The sequence below is a fragment of the Natrix helvetica genome, assembly GCF_964273705.1.
Source record: "Natrix helvetica genome assembly, chromosome: 2".
Classification (NCBI taxonomy): Eukaryota; Metazoa; Chordata; class Lepidosauria; order Squamata; family Natricidae; genus Natrix; species Natrix helvetica.
Window position 1 is genome coordinate 72,784,541 of NC_138552.1, and position 25,463 is coordinate 72,810,003.

The 25,463-nt window shown below is 35.4% G+C and overlaps 1 protein-coding gene across 1 annotated transcript in view; it reads right to left on the reverse strand.

Annotated features, from left to right (window-relative positions):
* Positions 1 to 763: 763 nt before the first annotated feature.
* Positions 764 to 25,463, reverse strand: part of GDA (guanine deaminase) — a 48,088-nt gene continuing 23,388 nt past the window's right edge. The window contains exons 4-14 of the mRNA XM_081940249.1: positions 25,271 to 25,358; positions 24,012 to 24,117; positions 18,594 to 18,621; positions 16,917 to 17,024; positions 12,889 to 12,996; positions 11,459 to 11,556; positions 10,337 to 10,404; positions 9,207 to 9,356; positions 7,915 to 8,033; positions 5,609 to 5,636; positions 764 to 3,784 (exon numbers count right to left, since the gene is read on the reverse strand). Of these exons, the coding sequence (XP_081796375.1) occupies positions 3,714 to 3,784; positions 5,609 to 5,636; positions 7,915 to 8,033; positions 9,207 to 9,356; positions 10,337 to 10,404; positions 11,459 to 11,556; positions 12,889 to 12,996; positions 16,917 to 17,024; positions 18,594 to 18,621; positions 24,012 to 24,117; positions 25,271 to 25,358 (972 nt within the window). The 3' untranslated portion in view covers positions 764 to 3,713. The remainder of the gene's footprint in view (positions 3,785 to 5,608; positions 5,637 to 7,914; positions 8,034 to 9,206; positions 9,357 to 10,336; positions 10,405 to 11,458; positions 11,557 to 12,888; positions 12,997 to 16,916; positions 17,025 to 18,593; positions 18,622 to 24,011; positions 24,118 to 25,270; positions 25,359 to 25,463) is intronic.

Here is a 25,463-nt window from a genome sequence, read left to right on the forward strand (position 1 = left end):
GCAGGCTAAGAACATTCACAGGCCTCCCTGATCCATGCAAACACTTGGCAGCAAACAATTTTAAATTTTAAACATTAAAAATCTATGACAAGAAAGTACCTGCGAGGGCTTCCCAAGCACAGTTAAGGAATCAAAGCCTGCTGAAATAATGCAATTTTTCCTCACTTCCAAAAAGCAAGAGGATTGTTTAGGCTAGGCTGAGAGAGATTTACTCAAGGCCATTATGAGCTGAGCGTCACCTGGCAGAAAACAGGCTTGGTGTGACATTTTCTGTCCCCAATGGTAATCCTTTCCTGCCCCTAATAACAAAGCACAGTGCCAGTCACCTAACCTCTCTCCGGGGCAATGAATGAGAAAGCTGAACAGATTTTGTATACCTTAAAACAGCCCCTGGATGATGCTGGCATAAACGGGGGACGGGAAAGCTAAGGAGGAGTTAGGTATGAATTAATTAATAGTTTAGAATTAATAGTTAAAGCTTATATAATTTAGTTTCCAAACTCTGAACATTAAGTCCAAAGCACGTTTCGAAGCAGCAGTGTTAATGGATGTGCACAACCTTGGTGGCTAGACAACAAGGGAGTTGAACCTTATGCAAAGATATGTTTTCCCCTCAATTTGAGGGGTTTGGTTTATTTGAGAACCTTATTTAGGAATTTTTTTTTTATCTTCAGCATCCATAGATTCCCTCTCTTCAATGCATGCATTCCTCTGGAGTCAATCAGCGGATTATGCTTTTTCCACTTCCTTCAAAACATTAAGAAATGAACCAATGTAAACATAGTAAACATATCTTCTTTATTCTGTTAAACAAGCACAGAGGGGCTCATTTATAGCTAACAACAATCAAGCAATTGGAATACAGAGCAACAAATTATTTTGGAGGGGAGGAGTTGCATTTGAAAGTATACAGTCAGAAAAATAAAAATCTGGTAAGATTAATTCACATCATTTTTTTTCCTATCAACCAAAAGCTGTACAATAAAATAATAGCGCTCTTCATGACAAGCACTCTTCATACCAAGATTGAAATGCGCGTGAAAAAGAGAAAGCCATGTGCAGGAGGTGTAGGGAAAGGGGCGGGGCAATTCAGACTCCATAATCATCACGTTGCCCTTTTTTGACTCCGCCTACCCCAATGCTGCTGAGGCCAACTTCCCTCCCACACGTTCCCGCTGTAATTAGCAATATATCCAAGCAGCTTTCCAAATTTATTAGTGATATGATAATGCTATACTTTTATAAACAGGTACCATTTAAAGGATCATACTTTTAGTTACATTGATTTGAGGACCAGACAAAACAAGAGATGAAAAATGTGCTTAAATGGTTTTACGATGTGATGGAAATCAGTACATGATAGGCAATATCAACAGCAGAACATAGTATCCAGGTAATTGGTTTTTCCAAAGAGTATAAATGAGAATGTTTACTCCTTCACTCCTACTCCAAACACATCATAATTGTTTTCACACCAAGGGAAACTAACTGGGCAATTGGGCTTGTAGGTGATGCTAATATATAGTTTATTTGGTTTGCTGGAAAAAATGAATTTCTATATTTCTAAAGAGGACTTGAAAGTTTCGTTCTGTCTTAAATACTTTGTTTCTTGTTTAATTTCCCAAGCTTTTTCCACTTTTCTTTATTCCTTCATTTGAATTTTATATGACTTTGTCAACACATATGTATAAATATATTTTAGTTTAATATAATCAAATAGTATACTATTATTACTACAGTATATATTATATACTCTATAGTTTATATTTAAATAATATAAAGACAATTTTAGAATATCTTATGAATGAGGCCTGTAAGAGGTGGACAGATCATGTTAAGCCATGGTTTAACCATCATATTTCATGGCTACCTGAGTTTACTAACATGCTGATACTCAAACTATAAAACTAAATCAAGTTAACTTCTTAGTGCAACAAATATAGTTCTGTGAAATATTATATTTCTCCTTCCTTGACTTCTAATGCATATTTGACTTTTTTTTATCAGCAGGAATAAAAATTTGTTTTTGGCATAAATGCAGAGGTTGGACCATTTTTTTCCTCCTTTCACAGACTTACTATATCTGGAAAAGTAAAATAAAATAAATAAGTGAATAAAGTGCTATTCCTTTCCTGAGTTCCCCTAGACTTCTGTTTTGCAAATATTGTAAAGCATGCATATTAAAGCTAAGTCAACATTTTATACTGCTGAAATCCAACTGCCACACCAAAATCATTCAACTAACTCCACAAAGCACAAATTATATTCGTTCTCATTAATATCTTCAAACAGAAGGTTAATGGCACAATAAGATGGAAATTCAAATAATTTCTATTTGTCATTCAAAATGCTTCTTTTTCACAAAACAGACATTTAGGCTTCTCTTTTCTCCCACGTAAAGTTCCAAGGCTCTTTTTCCAGCTGCCCCAACCTTTTCAGCTCAACTTCATGCTGAGAGGGAACAAAGAGGCGAATGAAGAAGGCATTCCGTGGACTGAGAGATGGTTGACAGTTTTCAACAGGCTTTCCAAAACGTTTAGAGACAAATCCCTTTTAAAAGTGTCCTATTTTATTTATACAATTATCAACAAAAGTTTGTTTCCCACTGAGAATCTCTCAGAGGCAACTGCTGCATAATAGAATTATCCTCAAATTATCCTCCCCAAAACTAGAAAAACCAATAATGATCCTAAAAGGCACACATTCCTCCAAAGGTGTTTTGTGCAAACTTATCATACTTATACCTGCCATCTCTGGGTTGCAAGGTAAAAAAAAAAACCCAATAGTTTTATTGTTCTATTTACTGAGTATTTATCCTATGTGCTTTATATACTTTATCAAAGTAAAATAGAGCAGTCATACAAATATTAAACTCAGAGATCATATTCTAAAGCAAAAGCCCCCTTTTTCATATTGATTTGATTGTCAAGATTGCTTTGAACTGTAGGGTAAGAATGAATTTACAATTTGAACAAACACTTCCAATTAGATTGCACCCAATTGACCCATATCAGTAAAATATCAAGGCTACAGCCTTATCCTCATACTAAAAAGGGCCTTTTTCTCACTTGAAATGCATCCATAATGAATCCATCATATTAATCCAAATTTAAATTAACCAAATTACAGCTTTGCGTTATGTGTGAACAAGGCCATCCTGGGTGACATAAACTGTGAACATGGGATCTGACTCTCTTCTTTTTATATCCTCATTCATCATGCCATATTTGCAGTTAAACAATCTGCACTCTAGATGCACAAATGGAAAGGTGAAAGGTTCAGGAGACATGTCACTCCCCTGAAGAGAGAGAAGGAAACAGATTTTTCAATTCCTGATTGGGAAACCCTGCCAAGATCACATGATGTCTATTCAAGGAGGAAAGTTGTAGAAAATGGACACCACCGAAAACAAGTGTGTTTTGCCTCTAAGTCAATGAGAGTAATTGTAATATATTCACAAATAAGATCTCTAAATTCTCATCAGATACATTTTTAGGATTTGGGTTTTTATAGTTATATCCTGTCCTGCTCAAACAAGATAGATTTTTGGCATATATTTGTTTTGTTTTGTCACTGCCAAGTTGATCACCTTTCTTGTGCATATCAGAAACATACTAAATAAAAGCAGCATAACAACAAGGCACTGCATTTTTGCCCAGGTCTTCCAAACCAAACGATAACTAGTTGAGCATTTTTCAGAACGGGAATCCAATTTACACAGAGCTTGAAAATGGAACCACCAGTTTGCCAGCCACATACACCCCTTCAATATTTCTGTCATCACCTGAAAATATAAATATGAATGGGATTATTTTCTTAAAGTATGCATCCATTACTACAGACTTCTCTAAATTTTCCTAAATGATAAACATATAATTGTGAATTTTATTTATAAACATGCATAGTTCACATTCTTCCAAAAAATCTGAGTTTGATTATATTTTCTTTACTGGATATCTATGATCTGTTTTTTATTTATTTGTTTTCATTGTTCCTGCTTTTTAAAATGTAAGCCACCCAGGAGTTGGACAGCTTCTAAATAATGTAAATAAGTTGCAATAAAATTGAAAATTATCCATAGTCATGATTAAGTTCCAGAGTATATGTTTGTAGCAGATTCTTCAGATACAATTCTGTCCCAGTGATTTTTAATGAAGGCCATGGAGTGGGATTTGAAGTATTGAAGGATACCCAGAATTAAGCATTCCCTGACCCTCTGCTTTTACCCAGAAGTCTGTTAAATTGTTTCTCCTCCCCCACCTCCAACTCCCCATAAGTCCGCATAGAAGTAAGATTTCACAGTTAAGGACATAGTTTGGTGCTACCATGCACAGTTCATATCTGGAGACAGTTCACATACAGAACTCTGAACTCATTCAAGCAATCTTATCATCTCCTAACTATGTTGCTGCATGGATAAACCAGAAAATCATAAACATAATGGCAGGGACTCTCATAATGGCAGGAAATATTGTCATAGTGCTATACTTTGGAATAAATTACATCCAAAGTCTTTTGGGAAATATTATAGCAATAGCACTTAGACTTACATACCGCTTTACAGCCCTCTCTAAATGGTTTTACAGAGTCAGCATATTGCCCCAACAATTTGGGTCCTCATTTTACCCACTTCGGAAGGATGGAAGACTGAGTCAACCTTGAGCCTGGTGACATTCGAACTGCCAAATTGCAGGCAGCTGGCAGGCAGCAGAAGTGGCCTGCAGTACTGCACTCTAACCACTGCTCTACCGTGGCTCAATAGATGTGGCAGAAGTGGTATTCTGCCAGTTTGCCCCGGTTCAGGTGAACTGGTAGCGGCAGCAGCGGGAGACTACACCCACTCACCCAAACATCATCACGGATGCTCTGTGCATGCTCAGAAGTGCCGTGTGCAAGTAAAATGAGCATGCACATGTGCGCTTCAAGTTCCGAACTGGTAGCGAAGGTAAGAGCAAACCATTACTGAGATGTAGATATTATTATTTTATAATGATTTTGATTCTGTTAAGCTTGGGTTAACCATTACAAGCATTACAAGAATCCCCATGTTCCCTGCAACAAGGCTAAAAGACACCAGATTGGTGTCTGCTCTGAATACGTTCAAAGGTTTAGAAGACATACTGGATTCAGTTCAAAGGCAATATATACGAAAAAAGTTATTTGTACAAGAAGACATCAATGAGAATCATCTATAATATTCTTTTCAATTTTAAGGGATCAATGGCAATATGTATCCTTTCAAACACAATATGCCAAGAATACGAAGAAAATATAAGACAAAATAAATTGTCTTGAATCTGTAAATTCATCTTGTCCCAGCATTTTGTACACAGAAATCACCTTTTTTACAAGTGATTTAAAAAACATATTTTTCCATAATGGAATAATTAATGCTCAGTGTTAATGATAACATTTCATTATAGTGAATGTTCATAATGATATTCATTTCATTATATTCAATAAAGCTAATAAGTACTAAATATACACACACAATGATATTTTAAGAATTTTTTAAGAGTAAAGGGAAATACATTAATAACTATAGAAGAAAAAAACCACATTGCAATCATATGAAACTATCTGTATAAATTATAACTTGTATACCTACCAAGATACAGGAATTTTTCAATTATATCCTAGAATGGGAATAGAAAAAGGAAATATTCAAATGTAGTTCTTTTTTATTGTAAAAGTAGATAATAAAACATTAATAATTTGTAAAATTTAACAAACATGCCATCACAAAAAGAAAAACTCAAATACAGTATGAATCCAAGAATTTCAGCATTGTAAAATATTGAAGAACTAGAATAAAGTTTCTTCTGATACAAATTATTTTTCAATAAATATTTTCATTTCTTTCATTTTATTTTTTGTTTAGGGTGTCCTATTCCTTTCTTTTAATGGAATCTTGGAATTTTCAGGGTGAGGGCCCCACATCAAAAGACCTGTTCCATGAAGTGAACTGATATTGGTTCAGTTTAATTGTTGCAATTTTTCTAGGACTCTTCTGAGATTGTTTATTTAATCAATTAACTGTTAGGGTTAGGGTTAACTTCACAAAAAATACTACCTAATACACTGCTGGTTAAGAAAAACGGACTAGCAAGTGAGCTGTTTGGTCAAATGGAGTGAAATTTGGGTTTCCTCAGTCCCACTTCAACATGTCTATTAGAATTATTTTTTTCTCATAAATCAAGTTTTTTTTAAAAAAAAATGCATTTATTACAAGTATTTTAATATAAATTCAGCATCAACCCATCTAAACGTTTAAGAGATAAGAGTGATCTCACAAATACTGTATACTTGGAGTTTCAGAAACCCTTAAAAATTTGCAGCAAACAATTCCAATTGTGAGATCATGAGATAAGAATAGGAAAGAAAGAACTGGAATCAACACAAAATTAGAGACCGTATTAGTGACATGTAAAATGGAATCACCAAGGATTAACATCCGGATTGGCACTTGTTAACTTGTTAATAAATGGTGTGAAATTACCAGGACTAGAGATGCAACACATTTTATCTATGAGTCTAAGTTTAAGAGTACTAATCTCAATAAAAAATTGCAATAATTTCAACAGTGCTTTTTCAAATGAATGAAATGGCTTTTAAGAAGCAAATGCTGTGGAATCAGATCAAGTGGAAAATGGTCTACGTGTCTTCTAAAACAAAGATATTACTATAATTTGAGCTACTATAATTGATAAAAAAAAGTTACCAAAGAGTCAAAATTAACAGGAAAGTGAGAAAGTCAATCGAGTAAGTTGCTACTATTAAAAAGAAAAAGAAAACAAATTTCATGCAGCAATCATTAGGAAAGTTGTAATACCAAAAGTTTTGTATCAAAAGAATATAAGAGCTCTAACATAAAATCTATCACGTCTCCCAAATATATTGTAGATCTGGAAAAGATGCAAAAACAGGATCCAAAATGATTGGCTTTTAAGGAAAATTTGCAGCTTTTCTAGGGCTCTAACTTAGAGCAAAGAGCAGTAAAAAGAGGTAAGATAGAGATAATAAAATCCTGGATGGTATGAAAAACATAGACCAAGATTTCTTTTTCTTTCACAATGTTAGAACTTGGAACTATTCATTCGAAGTAAATGGAGGGAGGGCCAATAAAAGGAGCCACTTTGTTTACCTTTCCAAAAATAAATTATGGAATTCGTTATGAGCGAATGCAATGATTGCCCTTAATTTAGGCAATTTTAAAAGGAGATTAGATACATTTATGGAAAATTCTGCTGTAAGTTAAGCGCTAGTCTTGATTAACTACTTCCTAAACTACTCTATGCATGCCATAGATATCAGCTTCCAGGAAGTAATGATGCAAAAGGAGTATCAACCTCTTCTTCATGTTTATGAGCTTCCTATCACATCTGTTTGATTGCTGTGTGACAGAGGATGCTGAACTAGATGGGTTGTTGTCTGATCAAGCAAGACTCTTACATTTTTATGAAACAAACAGAAAACTCACTGGGCTTGAGTGATACTTGTGAGGCAGGCAAGCTCAGGGACAAGAATTATTAGGGTTTCTGCGATGGTCTATACTTCCAGTAGGGTAAAGTACATAACCTTAAAAAACTGTTGAAGGAATTCTCCAGATCAGTGTTTCTCAACCTTGGAAATTTTAATATAGGTGGACTTCAAATCCTGGCTGGAGAATTCTGGGAGTTGAAGTCCACCCATCATAAAGTTGCCAAGATTGAGAAACACTGCTCAGATCAACTTATATTTTAAGACAGAGTTACTCTGAGTCTCTTTCTCATGCTCCTCCCCAGCTGCATGGCTGAGGTGTCTCTCTTGCATTTGTTTCCTTCCTGCCTATTCCCAGGGCCTGCTAGACATTCCATCATGTGTGGATTCCTCCATACATATACAATGTACTTAAGTTGTGCAGTATTTGATTACCTCAATATGGTCAGAAGCAAAAAGATCAAAAGGACTATCTGAAGCTTTGGCGTTGATAAGCAGTGCATCAAATTCCTTGCCAACTTCAAAATTTCCAATTATATGATCTAATCCTAAAGCTGTAAATTAAAAAAAAACAAATCTCTTTATTTATACACCATGATATTAAGTACATTACAAGTAATGGTTTTTTAAATCAATAGAAAGGACCCAGTAATACATTTACAGGGGTTACATTTGTGTTCTTTGTTGCAATTCTGTTATGACTATAATTCTAGTCTACATAATAGAAGAGGCGAAAATGACTCAAATTCTTTAAAATAAAAGATGATGACCAAAAAAAGAATGAACATTCAGCATGTAATTGAGCCAGCATCATTTCTGAAGAGTACTGTTTTTGAAATACTAAATTTTAGTAACTTAGTACTGAAATAAACTGTGTGTGTGTCTTTCTATGGTGTTTTCCTAATCCTCTTTAATATAAATTTCCATGTTAAACAGCAGGGGGCAGTAGAATATCAATAGCTACATGCCTGTCAAAGTTTAATAAGAGAAGCAGAAGAAGATCAAAGTAAATTTATGGCTATATAGACCATAAAATCATCTATTTCAAACCAGGAAAAGGAGCTTCAGGGGAACAAATTTGAATCCCAGCCATAGAAGCATGAAAAATAACGTGTTAAATGCTTGTAGTCTGTGAAAACATCATTCAAATATTTTAAACTTGTTAAACTTATTTATAGAGCTCAACAAATGAGAATCCTATTTGTTCACTCATATAGATATATATTCTCCCTTATTTCATAGCATAAGGGATCAGTGCTAGATCATCTCTAATCTTCCACACAAAATAGTCATGTGAGTTACGTGAGAAGAAGAAATAGTAAATGATCCAAAATCAACCATTAAATCTTCAGAGTTAAAAGTAGTGCTTAAGTAGAGCATCTTGGTCCTCATTCGGCACTGCATCTACCACACCACATGGGCACACACATATTTTAGTAGTTTTGTTAACAATGTCACAGTAAGCTAAAGAGATTTAGTATTTTTAATTTTGTCTTATATGATGCGTGAACTGGTGTTTTTTTTGTTGTTGTTGTTGTTGTTTGTTTTACAAACCATGAATGAGAAAACTATAGTTACACATACAGGTTGCATTTGGTTAGTATAATGAAGTGATTAGGATGTAAGACATGCTAACATCCAAATGAAAAGTTTATTCCAAGCCAGGCTAGACTATCAGATGTGATTTCTGTGTTTTGGGGATAGACAATTAAGAAGAAGAGAATTACCTTGACTTCCTGCAAGAGTTGCTAGTCGGAATGCCTCCTTCAGAGTTAAGCCTTTTTCATCTGTTTCACTATTAAGATGAACGACTTCAGATACCACAATCGTATTTCTGATAGCATTAAGCATGGAAGCAGAATAGCCACCAGCAACATCTAACAATAGAGCAGAACATTGCAATCAATCGGGAAGGCTTATGCATTAGATGGAAACAGGAGTTTCATTAAATATGTAGGCAGATGCTTATGATTACAACATAGGTATGATCTCATCCAGGCTTTTTATCATGCTGGCAACTTAAATGTATCTTCCAGGAATTCATTATGAACAGGAGGATATCCATGCTCTAGGTCAGAGGTGCAAAACGTATTGCCAAAGATTAGATGTAGCTTGCCAGCATATATCTGAGGGTCCCAAAGCTTAAATTGTCAGACAAAAAGTTTGCTTAAGCCACTCATTTCACCTCCTGAATCTCCTCCCCCAAAGAAGCCCAGCCTCCACCCATTTATGAGGGGCAGGCCATGTGGTGCCAATAAGGTGACAGACGTTGAGCATTCTTGCCACAGGCCATTCCAGTTCAGGATAGTTGTAATCTCAAGCCAAGATTCTGTATCTCAGCTGCTCCTCAATGGATGGTTAACAGGCAAATGATAAACAGATCCAGGGTCAACATCTGAGATGATTTGGCATGATGGGGATGATGTTTATAAACATTTGATAACCAGGCAGTGGCTGGAGGGGCCTGTAGATGGTTGCAACTGTTTGGTTTATTATGTTTTATTTATTCATCATATTTATATAGCTGCCATCTCACAATCAAGTGACTTTGGGAGGCTATATAAATATATAAAATGTTTACTGTAAAGATGTTTTATAAGAGAGTTATGCACTTTCCTAAGCAGCTGTCAGAAAAAGTTCCATTTTATTTACATACTTCCATTTTGTTCATGGAATATTTCACATTCCTTTGAATCTTTTTACATAAGTTTGATTAGTGGTAACTTCAAATGGTCACTGAGTGAGTAAACAACAATTATCTGTATTTCATATGCTTTGTGTGCTTATGTATGTGACCCATCTCTTTTTTAATCTTTTAAAACAGTACCTTAAAATAAATACATAATAAATCACAAACCTGTGCCTAATCCAAGTTTTACATTGTGGTTCAGAATCTTCCTTGTGTTTAAAAGACCACTCTTTAATCTAGATTGAAAACAGAAGAATGAAAGGGTATCATTTTCCTAAGTACAAAAAAAATGGATGTAGCAGATGTGTTGACACATTAAAAGCTGTTCACAAAGTGCTAGAACAAGATGTAAAACAAGCGTTGCCATTGATTTAAGTATAACTTCATAAGTGTCATTGCTATGAGCATGCTCCACATTAACTAAGCTATGTTATATTTAATGCAGCTGAATCAAAAAGATTAAGATTGCAAACCTAATGAGAACATAGTATCTCAATATTGTTCATTTAAATATTTTCATGCTTCTTTGTGACCTGGAACAAAGATGTGGCTGCTTTAAGAATCACATTAATTTTAATTACCGGATCCCTTAAATTAATGCCATTCAGACTCCCACACAGATCTGAAAAAAGGCATGGTTGTTTTAATGAACAGGACACAAATGCTGGGGTCCTATGAAATTTTAAAAATATCTTTTGAATAATTTCTGAAATGTCTACAATCCTGCTATTTAAGCTTGGGCATAAAATCAATAAAATCCAAGCATATAAATGGGATTTTTCTGCTATATAAATATGTGAAAGAAGATTGAATGGATCAACCATTAGAAACAATGAGAACTTGTTTTATGGAATTGATAAGTACATTTTAGGTTCCCTGTCTCACTTTCAGACACCTAAGATTCATATCTGAAAAGCTTAACAATGAAATACTTTCAATATTTAATTCAGATGCATCCAATCTGTGGCCCTGGACATCTAGTTATGCAGTCCCACAAGTTTGTCAACTTTTAACATTATTATGTCATTTATATACATTAATTATGTTTATATATTTTATATGTGGCCCAAGGCAATTCTTCATCACCAAAAGATTGGACACCTGTGATTTAACTCATGACTGACATTTTTTAAAGCAAGCTACCACAAATCTGAACTCTCCATTTTTATCTTCATTATTTAGGAGTGTGAGAATAATTCAATATGTAGCCCAAGAGCACCAGATTGGGAAAGATTGAACAGAAACTCATTTCTTGAAAGTGTTATTACTTTGTGACATTATATTACTCACGATATGTTTGAATTAGGACAATGTACAATGGCAGCTCCTCTACGTTTAAATATGTCCAGCTCTTCATCAGAAAGATAGCAGCCATGAGCCATTATTGTCTAAAAGTAAATACAGTAATGTTACCTTTACTTATTTGAATTATTTTATTTTGACAGTTCAGGTTTTAAAATAACATTTTAGAATCTATTGTGAAAATCACTACAGCAATAACCTGTAATGAATCACATGTGGCTCAACGTTTTTAGTAAAATTTTCAATCTTTCAATTCCTTAGTGAAGGGCAATTAAACTGGCACCTCTTTTGGGTTACTAGTTAGATGCTTATATTTAATAATGTTTCTTTCAGATGTTCACATTTGCAGATAAAGTAAATAAACATTCATCTTAATAGGCCCATGATATAACCCTTTAAAAACCACTGCTTACTTCTATGGTAGCAATACGCAATGAGCATAGTGGGAGTTCTTTCTGAGTAGATAAATAAGTATGTGCTATTCTTGTGGAATGTGGAATTTTCATGCAATTCTTGTAATAGCATGTGAAAACTGGAGCAGTTAGAATTTTAAAGTTGTGAGCTTAACGTAATAGAACAAGGCTAGATTACGAGGAAAAATATAGGAAAGTTTTTTTAAAAAGTTTAGTTATTTTTTAAAAAAATATTCTAAAAGTAGTTTAGTATGTATTTCAAATGCATTTTTGTAAATGATAACTGATATGTGTGTGTGTGTGTGTGTTGTGTTTGTGCTGATAAATAAATAAAGGGAAACTAGTATAGATCTATTTCAAGCTATTTAGCTCTCATCAGCTAGACATACCCTTACTGGGATTTGGTTAGGTGATGAGAGTCAAATAGCTTGAAATAGATCTATATTAGTCTCCCTTTATTTATTTATCAGCACAAACACAAATGTAACAAAGGCAACATTAAAAATATGGTTTTCTGCCTGGATGGTCTCCTGTAGTGAGCCTAAAGGACAGAAAAGGGAAGCAGAGTGTTCCCTCCCATATTTGGGCATACCAGGGGTTGTGACACAATATATTAAATTTAATAATATTAAAATTTTGTGAGCTACCACGTTATCAGTCTTGCCAGGTAAGCATAAATGCAAAATACAGGCAAAATACAAAACAATATATTTTATGTTCAGCCAACTGCCAAGGGATAGAACTTTGTGTATCCCTATGCCGCTACCTAGTAATCAACTGAACTTATGCAATCCAGAGCTGAATAGTATATAGCTTCTTGAAATAAAGATTGATTTTTTAAAAACAAAAGTTTGTTTTTCTAACAGAAATAATTTATCCACAAGTTTTAAGATCTTTATAAAAATGATGAGATGAAGAAAGATCAAAACACATAAAACTGAATAATGCCCATTTTGTTAGCTTGCATTACTCAAAATATCTTCATGATTGATAAAAATAACAAACCTTGTTTGTAAGCAGCTTATTTTTATCATATAGCTCTGTATAATGTTGATAATGTGGAAATGTGCTTTCTATAAGTCTGAGCTCCCCTTTAGACTCACTTATGTGGCTCTGTAAGGTGGGAGAAACACAGAGAATGATCAGTATCTCACATCATTTCACACCTTTAGATAATAATATGAATGCCTTCATACATGCAAGCTATTGAAGCTATTCAATACAAAGCATTTACAAAGCTACATTTTTAATGAAAACAATATTTATAAAACTTCTTACCATATCATGTACTATTGGTAGTTTTATGGTAAATTACGTAAATGATTATTTGAGAAGTTTTTTAGACTTAATGCAAAAAAAATTAAAAACAGAAAAGAAACAGTCTGCTTTAACAGATTTTGAAACCCTTACAAAAATTAATGATATAAAGAACTACGGTAGCATCATATGAAGCAAAACTGCTTAATCTAGACCACATTTTGAAAAGTTAGAATACTGAATTTTAGATTTTTAATATGAAAAAAGCAGGTGATGGAATCTTTCTTCATTTGCTGAGAACAATATTTTAAAGATATAGATAATATAGATATCATAGAAGAAGCCTGAATAATGTTAGGCTGCTTCAATGCATAGCAGAATAGTGCTGTGTTTATTCAAGTTTTAAAATATTTCTTCCATGTAATTTTCAATTGGCACCAATATTTACGATCTAACTTAATCCTGGAAAACAAAGGTGAACTAGGTCAGCAGGAAATCATTTTATTTTATAGTACCTGATGATTTAGGAAAGCAACAGTTGAAATTCATGAATCATACTTTGCAGAGAAAAAAGAAAACATTGTAATTAAAGACTGAAACAAATGGATATTGAAATGAAGTGACTTGTGATTTAAGGGATATAAGAGTAGTGCAGGATCATAACAACAACCTATATAGTTCAGTCGCCATCATAGCAAAAGCCCTCTTCATCTGTTCATTTCATATATGTGTCTTACTTAGCTATTTTGCATATTTTCAGTATGGCAAATTCTTGCCTTGTATTGGGTGAAATATGATAGCTATTTAAAAATGCAAGGATTCCTATCAAGTAAAATATTTCATTAATAAAACTCAATTGCACTTTTCCAATATTCTATCTGGCTTTTTGGTTGCTTGTTTTAGGCTAGAATGCACAGATTTGCCCAGAGGCCAGAGTCAACTTTACTCCATCAACTATTTGAGGTTACTAAAAGCAAATGCTAAGTCAGACTGGTGAAAGGGGGGAGGGTGTACCAGGGAAAATGAAAGCAAATGGTCTAGATGCGATTAAGTGGAGATGATGTCTGCAAATTGGCAGTTATTGCAAGCAGGCAAGAGGACTTTCATTCAAGTGCCAGCACCACAAGCTATGGTGAGCAGCATATCCTGATAGGAGCCCTGCCTGGGCCTTTACCTGTAGCTCAGAAGCAACTAGATTAGGAACAACCACACTGAAATACTGTAGCAACTCATCCCTACTAGAATGAGAATGTCTGGGAAAACGCAAAAAGATTGTGTGTTACTTTAAAGACTTTGAGACTTTTGCTTGGACTGAGTATTAAAAGATTGATTATAAAGGTCTGAGCATTAAAAACATTCATGTGGCAACATCACCTTTCAAGATGTGACAATACAGAGGGGTGGAGTGACAATACAGAGTAAGAGCTTGTTGTTGGGGAAGGTGTGTATTGTAATAAAGAATTCTGTATAGATTTGCTATGTTGTGGTGTGCCCAATCGTTGAAGAGCAAAGAATCCCCACGAGCCATTTTCTTCATATTAATAATGAGGTGTTATTTCATAGACTAGAAGATTATCTTTTTCTCAAAGAACCAAAGTGAACATTGAATTGTGTCTTTGAAGTTCTCTCATGTTTTGTTGCATGAAAGAAAAGAATTAATAAATAATAATTAAAGAACCACTTTGGCTTAGTGGTTAGGTATCAAGGTAGAAGCCAGGAGACTGGGAGTTGTAGTCCCACCTTAGGCAAGCAAACCAGCTGTGTGACCTTTGGACAATCTCACTCCCTCTCTCTGCCCAACTCATCTCACAGGGTTGTTGTTGTGGGGAGAACAGGAGGAGGAAGGACTTATTGCTGCATTGACTTGTTTATAAAAATGTAATAAAGGCAGGAAATAAAAATAAATAACTCCATTTCCAGCTCACCCAACCCAAGGAAGTATAACAGTACAAATTTAAAAGCAATATGAATCACAATCTAATAGTAATGAACTCCCATTTTCCCAGAAGGTAAATGTCAACATAATAGCAATTCACCAGCCCTAAGCTCCTGAATGTGATTTATTTTTTCACAAAGGGAATGTCAGAGGCTGACTGACTCATCAGAGGGCTTTTGAAAGAGTCATATTCTACCTAAAAGATAGGCTAATGGAAAAACAAGGAAAAGGACCAACATAATGGTATCTAGCATTTAAATAGTCTTCTCAAATTACCTAGAATAGTTTTCTGACCTCAGGGCCAGCTTACAGACATAATGGTCTTCAAATACTGCATCTAAATGGATTCATGCCACTGACTTTAACATAGGCAGTAATATGTATAGTAAAAATACAAGGCAAATGCAGCAAGATCTTTCTGTGTGATTCTCCCAAAAAGGCAACCCGCTTTTGGAACAGAGACATGTGGACTGTAGGGAGGCCGAGGGGCAGAGCAGTCTGCTTTCCTTCCCCAATGTGATCCTTGGAGCTTCCAGAAGGAGAACTAAAAAATGTAAGTGAGTGAGAGGGAGGAGTGAGTGGGACCCAGTGGGGGAGAAGCCAATGGCCTCCTGGGACTGCAAGGAAGCTGAGGATAGGGGTGCCTTGGGGTGGGAGAGGCCTAGTGCAGGCCCAGGGCATGTAGGCGTAGGCCTGCACTAGGCCTCTCCGAACCCAAAGGCACCCTGTCCTTCACTTAACAACCCATGCAGTCACTTAATGACCGCAACAAGGAGAGCATGAATAGGGGTCATTAAGTAAGGCAATCATATGGGCAGACTTCATTACAGTTGTAAGTTAAGGACTACTTGTAATAGACAAGAAATAAATGGCAAACACAAATGGCTAACTTAACCTGAGATAACAGAATAAAATCAGTAAGGCAATGATATGGGCAGAGGGATAAATGTGACAATGGTTTCCTTATTTACAGAAATTCAAAGGATTTAAAATTTATTATTGTTGTTGTTGTTTTATTTATTTATTTATTTATTTATTTGCTGCCCGCCTCAACTCTGGGCAGCTTACAACATTGAACATTTTAAGATTGATTTGAAAGAGATTTGCATACAAAGGAGGAACTGATTCCTAAAATTTTATTGAAATTTGGGACAAAACAAGGACAAGTAGAGAAATGTATGATAAGGTATATATAATTTATTATAATTTACTGTTGGAACAATGGGAAAATATTTCATTGAAAGGGTTGAAATGTACACTATGTTATAATCTTAAAGATATTTTTTTTAATCAGAAAAGCTATCTAGAATGTATAAAATACTTCAAATTTATGTTGGAAATATGAAGTACAAGAAGGATCATTTTTAAATGTTTGGTGGGCATGCAAAACAAGCTAGAAAATTTGGAGTTCAAATACACACAGATATTCAGAGGATAAATTCAATTGAAATCAGAACTTTTGGGACCGATGGCTAAACAATTGGGGAAAAAGTCGTGGAACGTTGTTTTTAATATATGACAACTGTAACAAGAATATTGTATACACAAAAATGGAAAGATTCGGCAATGCCTACAACAGAAGCACGGTTGGTGAAAATGATGGAACACACTGATTTGTTTAAATAGAGAAAAGACCATATGTACTACAGTTACTGGTGACTGGAAAGCCCTTGTGGACTTTTTCTGTAAAAAATGAAGTTATGATTGATGGTTTTGAAGATTATATAGGGCAGATTATAGAAAGAAGAGAGTCACAATTTAATTTGAGAGAGAGAGGACCAGTACTCTGAAAACTATGGTGTGAATAACATCTTAGTAAATACAATAACAAAAGGTTTACCTGTATATGAATATCATGAGTCTCTGCCAGGTTACCAAGGCTACTAAGTAATTCCTCTGTACAAGATAGTCCAAAACGGGGTGTTACTATAGGAAGTATTCTTGCATACTAAGGATATTCAAGTAATAGAACAAATAGACAATAAATATGTGAGCACAACAGCATTTAAGCTATATCTATGGCTGTATATGTATCATCTATTAAACCATAATTAAAAGGGCTTTAAGCTCATTTTCAACCCCACTATTATGAAAACATAATGTAACATAGCAAAATAGTGATTATCAGCTAATAAAATTAAAGTCCCAAGTGTATCCAAATTCAGGCTTAAACTAATAATCATATACAGTGCTATTTGATTCTAGAAAGTCTATTGATTTATAATTAGCACAAGATTAATATGTATATAAAAGTTATTATTTTCTTATATTTATAATGATAACTAAATGCAACCTAAAAGATGTACTGTGGGGAGTTATCTAGAAAACAATTTAAATAAATAAGGCAGAATTGCTATTTGGGGAAAGTATCAGTAATGAATACTTTCCCATATCTTTATCAAAGCGAAATATCCACATAACAAGCCTGTGAAATAAGCCATTGATATGATCTGCTTTACAAAAATAGATTATAAAAGAGACAGTGAAATTAATTAACTACATTCACTGAAATTAATATTCTTAAGTTCATAATTCATTCCCCCCAAAAATATGATTGCAACTGACTCAATTCTTTGAATGTCATTCTGGCTACTTTTTTTTAAGGTGAAGTTTTTTATCTCCTCTCATCACCTGTGGGACATCCTTTAATCTACATCCCAACATTTTAGAAGTCAATCTGAAAATGAGAAGAAAGCTATGTTCTTGGGAGCTGTATGGAGTCTCACACATACAAAAAGAAATTGGATGGGAACTGAAGAATAAAATGTAAAGACCAGGATAAAACTATAGTTGTATGGTGTTCATATGTAATTAATTAGAGCTGATGTTTAATAATGTTCTGTTTCTAATAGATTAGAACTTTCAGTTTGATTTTAACTTTTGGCAGAACTTTAAAAAATTAAAGCAATACCTTCTGTAGTCTGATAACATTCTAGGCAAAATATGAGACATCCTGTTGTCCTATCTGATAAGTGCGTATAATCCCTGATTTGTGGTAGTATAGAAACAGAGTTCAATATAAAACATCTAGGCCTGTGATAGTGAACCTATGGCACATGTGCTTGAAGTGGCGCACAGAGCCCTGTCGCCTGACGCGCGCGCCATTACCCGTTCCTCTTCTGGGTTTTGCGCGATGATCATCTGGCCTTTGTACATGCGGCAGTGCCAAAAAGTGGAAGAGCTGGTCTTCCGTTTTCTGGCAGGAGCATGCACGCTGGCCAGCTGATTGTTGCATGTGCATGCAAGGTGGTAACTGGAAGACTATATGGTTGGTGCGCATTTTCCGGCATGTGCTTGCCCCCTGGTCAGCTTCTCTTCTGGGTTGCGGCCCCCATGAGCACACACACAAGGTCCCTTTTTGGTACTCAGTGCCAAGAAAAGGTTCACCATCTAGGCAGTATGTGGTTTCATATTGCAAAATCATTTTGTTGCATTAAAAAACCTAAGATATGCCTAAAACATAAGATATAAAGAAATTATATATATATACTGCTCTGTGGAAGAAAACTCAGCTTACTTTTTTCCCCAGTATTCCTTGAACAAATCTGAAAAGATCAAAAAAGGGAATTAGAAAAAGACTTATAAATGAATGTGCGAGTTTGGTGATCAACCATGAAATCAATTATTATTTCAATTTGATATGCTTCACAAGGATCTTGATTACAGTTTCCAGAATTCCCTGTTACTTTAATTCCCAATACATCCAAAGGATGCCATATTTGGAAAGACTGCAGGAAATCAACATTTTCTGTGGCAGTTAATGAGACTGTGCAAATGTGCACTAGCTAAAGATTTTTATCTTAAATGTGCACAAGCTGTTGATAATTAACAGTAGACAACTGGTTATTACTATGTTTTCTGTGACAACTAAATAGATAACATACAAAATCAAGTGAAAGCATAATTATATGTTATAGTTATGGGCATATTTCTTAGAAAGTAAGAACTTTTGGGTGTGTATCAGAAAACTGAAGTGTTCTATTTTCATAAGCGGCATTTTGTATGGCATAAACATGTTTCATTGACAATACCCTGAAAATGTGAATTCTAATTTCACATCTCTCCTACATTATTTAATTGATGCTACCTCTCTCTCCACCACAGGCTTTTTAGTAACATTTATCTGCTTTTGAGCAATACAGAGAAAAAAGCATTGTTCTTAAAATCTTAAAATAGATCAGATATGGGTGGGTTCCACAATTATTGCATTGTGATGGCTAATATAATTCTTGAGGTAATTCAGAACTTTGTTCTTTCTAAACTAATTAGACATGGCTACAAACACTTCCAGTTAGATAGCATTTTATAACGTAGGCTATGTAAAATGTGGCTACTAAAGGCATGCTTCTGTGCAGTGTTTCATTATAACCTACCAAGAAAAATGTGTGAACTGGTCTCTGGGCAGGGCATGTGGGAGCTAGGTGGTCCTGGCCCCCACAGTATAAACATAGAGCATCTCTGCACCTTTGTGCCTTTTCTATATCAGTCAGTTGAGGGTGAGAACCCCTGATCTGCATGGGCTCTTCTGGAGATGTTTTCTGAAGGCTAGGTGTGGACCAGGGGTGGGTTGCTGCCAGTTTTACTACTGGTTCGCAACCCCCATGCATGCGTGTACTGTTCAATGTAAATTGTTCTGTGCACATGCACAGAACAATTTACAGTGAACTGTTCACGTGCAGTCACTAAAATCCAAAACGGCGACGGCTGAGCGATGGCAAGGGAAGCGGTTGGGGGCCCGTCAGGTTTAGGTCGCTGCCAATTCTGCAACCCAGGCCTGAATTCCACTACCGGTTCGGATGAACCAGGCCAAACCAGCAGCAACCCAACTCTGTTGTGGACAGAGATGCTTGACAAAGATGTTTGCTACCTTAGTGGGTAGAGATGTTTGTTAGCTCAAGTTCAAGTTTTTGCTGTCGTTAACTATTATAAGGCACAGTTGAACTAATTCCTGCATGTCTTGTTAGCTCATCCAGAATTTCATCTGCCAACCCTTCCTGAAACTGATTAATAAGTGCTGCTTCATCCAGGCCAGATCTTAGGGAATTAGCTGGAAAGCTTTTACATATACAGCCACAGAGTAGCACCCTTGTTTCAGTTCTCAAATTTGGGCAATGTGCTGTCACAGGGTCAGAATAAATGGGTTTAGATCTGTCAACTAAATTCAGCAGTCATCAAGTAGGGGGCTCTGTTGTGTTAACAATGATGTGGTCCATTTACCGGTAGTAACAATTCTAGATAAAAGGCTGATTATAAACCCACCTCAATGTCTTTCTGTCAAAAGGTTCACCCCATACATGTTCATATATAGATTGCATTGTGCCCAAAAGGTAAGAAATTGATACAGCATCCCATCAGACTTTTCTGGACAGGCAATAGGACAGGAGTGTCAAACTCAAGGCCCATGGGGGTGCTTAGATCTGGCCCATGGGGCCACCCTGGAAACAGCGAAGGATTGGCCCATGGTGCCTCTGTCAGTGAAAACGGAGCTCATCCATTTTCACTGGCAGAGCACTGCAGGAGCCTGTCACAGCTGAAAACAGAACCCGGGAGCCATGCGCTTCCCTCCCGAGCTCCGTTTTCACTGACAGAGGGCTAGCAAAACAAACTACTAGCAAAAGTTCCATTTGATCACAAGGCAAGAGACATTGAGAAATTCTTCATCTGGAGACAATGGATCCCCCCCCCAGCCCCGAACGGGCCACCACAGATGCCCCTGACAAATGACATAGAGCTGGCCATACCCATCTCAGTCACACCTACCATGACTACGCACCCCACCCCACCACGGAGGTCAAACACAACCTTGATGCAGCCCTCAATGAAATTGAGTTTGACACCCTTGCAACAGGACTTTTTCTGCAAGTGGGGAGTGGTTGTTGCTGAAGTCACTGCTTATGCTGACTAGACTTGTAATGATTGAATTTGGGCTGTGAGTAAAGCAAGCTGCTGAGTCAGCTGGGCATTCCCAATGGCACAGTTCTCTATGCTGATCATTTTTCTCAGTGTGGATGTTAGTCAAAGTTTTACTCCCTAGTCAGCTGAGAGTTAATGAGGCTGGAAACAAACTGTTCTGTTCCTGATTTCAAATACTGAAAGTCACACAAAGTTGCTATGGTAGTTCACAGTTTACTCAAGGTAAAAGAGTAATAACAGTCAACGCATACAAGTCAAAACAGTGTCTGACAAATGAAGAGTGAAGAACACTCCAAAATCATTCCAAGATTCCAAGAGCTAGGTGAGGGTTGTCAGTCATTCCAGAGATCAGAATTTCATGGGAAGAATCTACCTAAATTATCATACAAGAGCCAGAAATCAGACAATTGCTTCCAGCAAAGAAACAAGGATCAGGGCTGGGTCTTAAATCAGGCTGCAGTCAGCTGCCATTATTCAAGAGATTTGTCCCTTTTTGGCAAACTCCCTGCTTTACCCTTTACTGCTTTACTCTCCTCGCCTCTTTACTCTCTTCCTCTCCTTTACTTGCAGAATGCCTTATGTCGTTCTTCTCTGACTACTCCAGCTGTTCATGTGATACCTATATTTGATTACTTTTATAAGATTCTTGTGTCTCCTGAGGCTGAAATTCCACAGTTTCTGCTGAAACCTCTTCTTCAAAATTAGGATCAGTATCTGAGTTTGTCTCACGATACATATATTCTACTATAACTTATTAGTTTTCAAGCTCCCAGCAAGGCAAACAGAACAAACCATTTTCCAATGGAATGCCAATGCAGTGCTAATCTTTCTAAAAGCTTTGAAAACATAGATATGTTCCATGCTTGAGAATCAGGTAGATAGTGGGAGCCCATATGATTATGGTTAAAGTCATTGTAGAGATTTATCTTGACTGCCTTCATTGTTTTTTTTTTAATGCTGTTTTATTATTTATTTGGATTGCGCTTTTATATATTGTAAGCTGTCTGGAATTACTAAGGCAAGATGGGTGACTATATCCAATGAATCAATCAACCAATCAATCAATCAAGCTACATAGAGGTTGAAGAGGAGAAGGATCTCTCTTCACATGAGCAGAAATATATGATTATGCTCATATATACATAATCAGCCTGTGCTGTCTGGAATACATTGTAAGTAACCCAAAATTGCTTAAGAAGGGCAGCCATAAATAAATAAATAATAAATAAATAAGATAAGATAAGATAAATAATACCTTTAATACTTGAACTTTCATAAAAGTGTAGCATTATTCTGCTTATACCTTTATGTTATTCACACATGAGCTTTGAGTTCAGTTCAACGACCTTTAAAATGTTAGAAAAGTTATATGCCCATAAATGTGTTACATAAGAGCCGTGGTGGCGCAGTGATTAGAATGTAGTATTATAGCAGGCTAACTCTGCATTCCACTGCCAGCAGTTCAATCCTACCACCCTTCCAAGCAGTGGTGGGATTCAAAAATTTTTTTGACTGCCCGTTCTGTGGCTGTGGCTGGGTGGGCATGGCATGGCTGGGTGGGTATGGCAGGGGAAGGATACTGCAAAATCTCCATTTCCTCCCAATCAGCTGGGACTCCAGAGGCAGAGAATAGATGGGAACAGGGCCAGTTAAAGGTGGTATTTACCAGTTCTCTGAACTACTCAAAATTTCCGCTACTGGTTCTCCACAACTGGTCAGAACCTGCTGAATGAACGTCAGAACCTGCATCCAAGGTCAGTAAAATGAGGGCCCAGATTGTTGGGGGCAATATGCTGATTCTGTAAAATGTTTAGATAGGGCTGGAAACCACTATGAAGCAATGTATATAAATTAAGGTGACCAACCGTCCTCCTTTAGGGAGGACAGTCCTCCTTTTCTAAGTTCTGTCCTCCCTCGAAAAGTGTCCTCCTACATGTCCTCCTTTTCGATATTTGAAGGCTAATCTGTTGCACGTTATGTGACGCATTTTATTAAACAGTTTTTAATGGTGTTTTTTTTACTTCATCGCAAGTATATTGAACAGATATTGAATCTTGGGTTGAATTTTTATCTAAAGAAATGCTAGACATTAAAACAGACAACAATTGTCTCTTTGAAGAAATTAGAAGACTGAATGTATATTTAAATTCTGAAAAATTAATACAATGGGAAAATCAACATGTTGAAATTGATAAAAGATGGGTGGATATTTTCAGCCATTTCAAAAATGAACATATTCCATGTGAACATTTATTTATACTTGTTCAATTTACGTTGTGCTGCCCTGGAACTAATGCAGCAGTTGAAGGAGTTTTTTCCAATTGCCAATGATTTTTCGACAAGTGAGAAATCGAGATTGAATGTTGATACTCTAGCTGCAGCACTTGCCGTAAAATTCAATATGGATATTTCTTGTTCAGATATTTCCAATATTGTTAGAAGATGATACATTGACAAAAAATATTAATTCAATGGAAAAGTACTCATTTAAATAATAATTAACAGGCATGTAAGCATAATTACAATATAAAACATTGCAAATGTTTTCATTATGCATATATCATATTTTAGTGTATTATTGTTGCAATGAATAAAATATTTCTTTTATTTACGATATATTTTTTCCAATTTATTTGTCCTCCTTTTCATTGTAAAAAAGTTGGTCACCTTAGCATTTTGGACAATAGAACATGTTTTGTCCTCCTTTTCATTGTAAAAAAGTTGGTCACCTTAATATAAATCTAAGTGTTATTGCTATCGCTATTGCTACATCAATACTAGCATTAGTTTCTCTATAGCTGCTTTTCTTCCTTTTTCAAACATTTTGGCAATATTTTTAAGAAAATCCCAAATACTGTGAAATTATTCCTAGTGTGGTATGAGCCTGTTAGAAACACATAAAATAGAAACAGATGTCACATGTTAGTCTTTCTTTAATTTTTGGTAATCCATGCCCTCTTTCTTTCATCATTCTTTAAAAATGTTTCTGCTTAAATCATACAGGAAGAACTATCTGGTTTACCTTTCAGTTTCCTCAATTGATTCTTTGGTGGCCTCCTTGTATTCTGGGAAGCTTTCATTGATATCCATGCAAACTTTACCAACAAATGCCCTCTGGCCAAATTTATCTATAAAATACGAAGGAGAACAAGATTAAGAATAATTTTCTTGATCCTCGTTGTTTACAAGTCTTTTTTTTTTAATTGCCAATAAATTCTGACATTACAAGCATATCTCACAATTACAGACACTCATTTGGAATAGTATAGAAAGACTTCTATGCAATTCATAATTATCCATCTGTGTAGTTTGTGTCTTTTTCGCGACACCATTATAGTTCCCCCACCACCCAAAAGCATTTACAAAATATAGGATCTAATATAATATAGTTACCACTGTGAGATGTGAGCTATAAGTTCCTTAGTTAAAATTTATTTAATCTGTACACAGTGTAGATCCTTTTAGAGTAATTGATAGCAAAACAAAGTATTTCAAACATTGGAAAAAGTAATAACAGAAGAAAAATGCATACTTTATGGACACATTTACTCATGATAAGGATGAAAACTACAAACTTAATTGGGATTTGTCAGTTTGTTTTTGGTAATCAGATGAATTTATGTTAGGTTTTGTGATGCAGATTTCATTGACTAAGAGCAAAGAATAACTACGGTATTTTCGTATCTAGTTGGGAAGTTTCCTAGATTTATTCACTGCTGTTGAAACAGAATGAACAGCTTGAGTGAGTGATGACTTCAGAAAATAAATCCCTATATTTTTAATTGTATAGAAAATAATTGAAGGATTGAAAGTGTGTTATACTCAACACAGGAATATCATTAATTGATCCAGTTTACAATGACTAAGGCAATCTGAACTATACTTGGAGCTTTTGAAAAGTTCTCATTACCTGTAAAAGTATGATCTACCGGTACTTGCAACTTTTGTTTACCTTTTTAAAAATAAAATTCTCAAGTTCCACTAACCCAGAAACCAGATACAAAATAATCATGTGGGTACACAGATACATACTAAGAAAAAAAAAGATGCCTCACACACTTAGTCCAGGAATTTGAAATCAATAGTAGTCCTGATTTTCCTTCATGTGTGTTTTTTTATTGGCAACTAATTTGAGAAGGAAATACATTTTTAATTATTGTTATTGTTAGATAGTTGTACTTCAGAAAGCCTTACCAATCTATTTTTAATCACTGACCAATAAATCCCAATTTATTTTCTGCTAGCCCATTCTAAAAGTTCTTGACAACCTGACAATCTTACCTATAATGTCAGCCAGAAGCAAAGCAGCATCTGTGTGAATTGTGGCAAAATAGCAAGCTGTAGTCGTACCATTCTTGAGTGTTCGCCTCTATTTAAAAAAAAACCCTCACAATTTATTTGTTTCAGGAGAGAATTATGCAGTGAATAATGGTACCATTTTCTTTTTTAAAAAATCTGCACATCAATATAATCA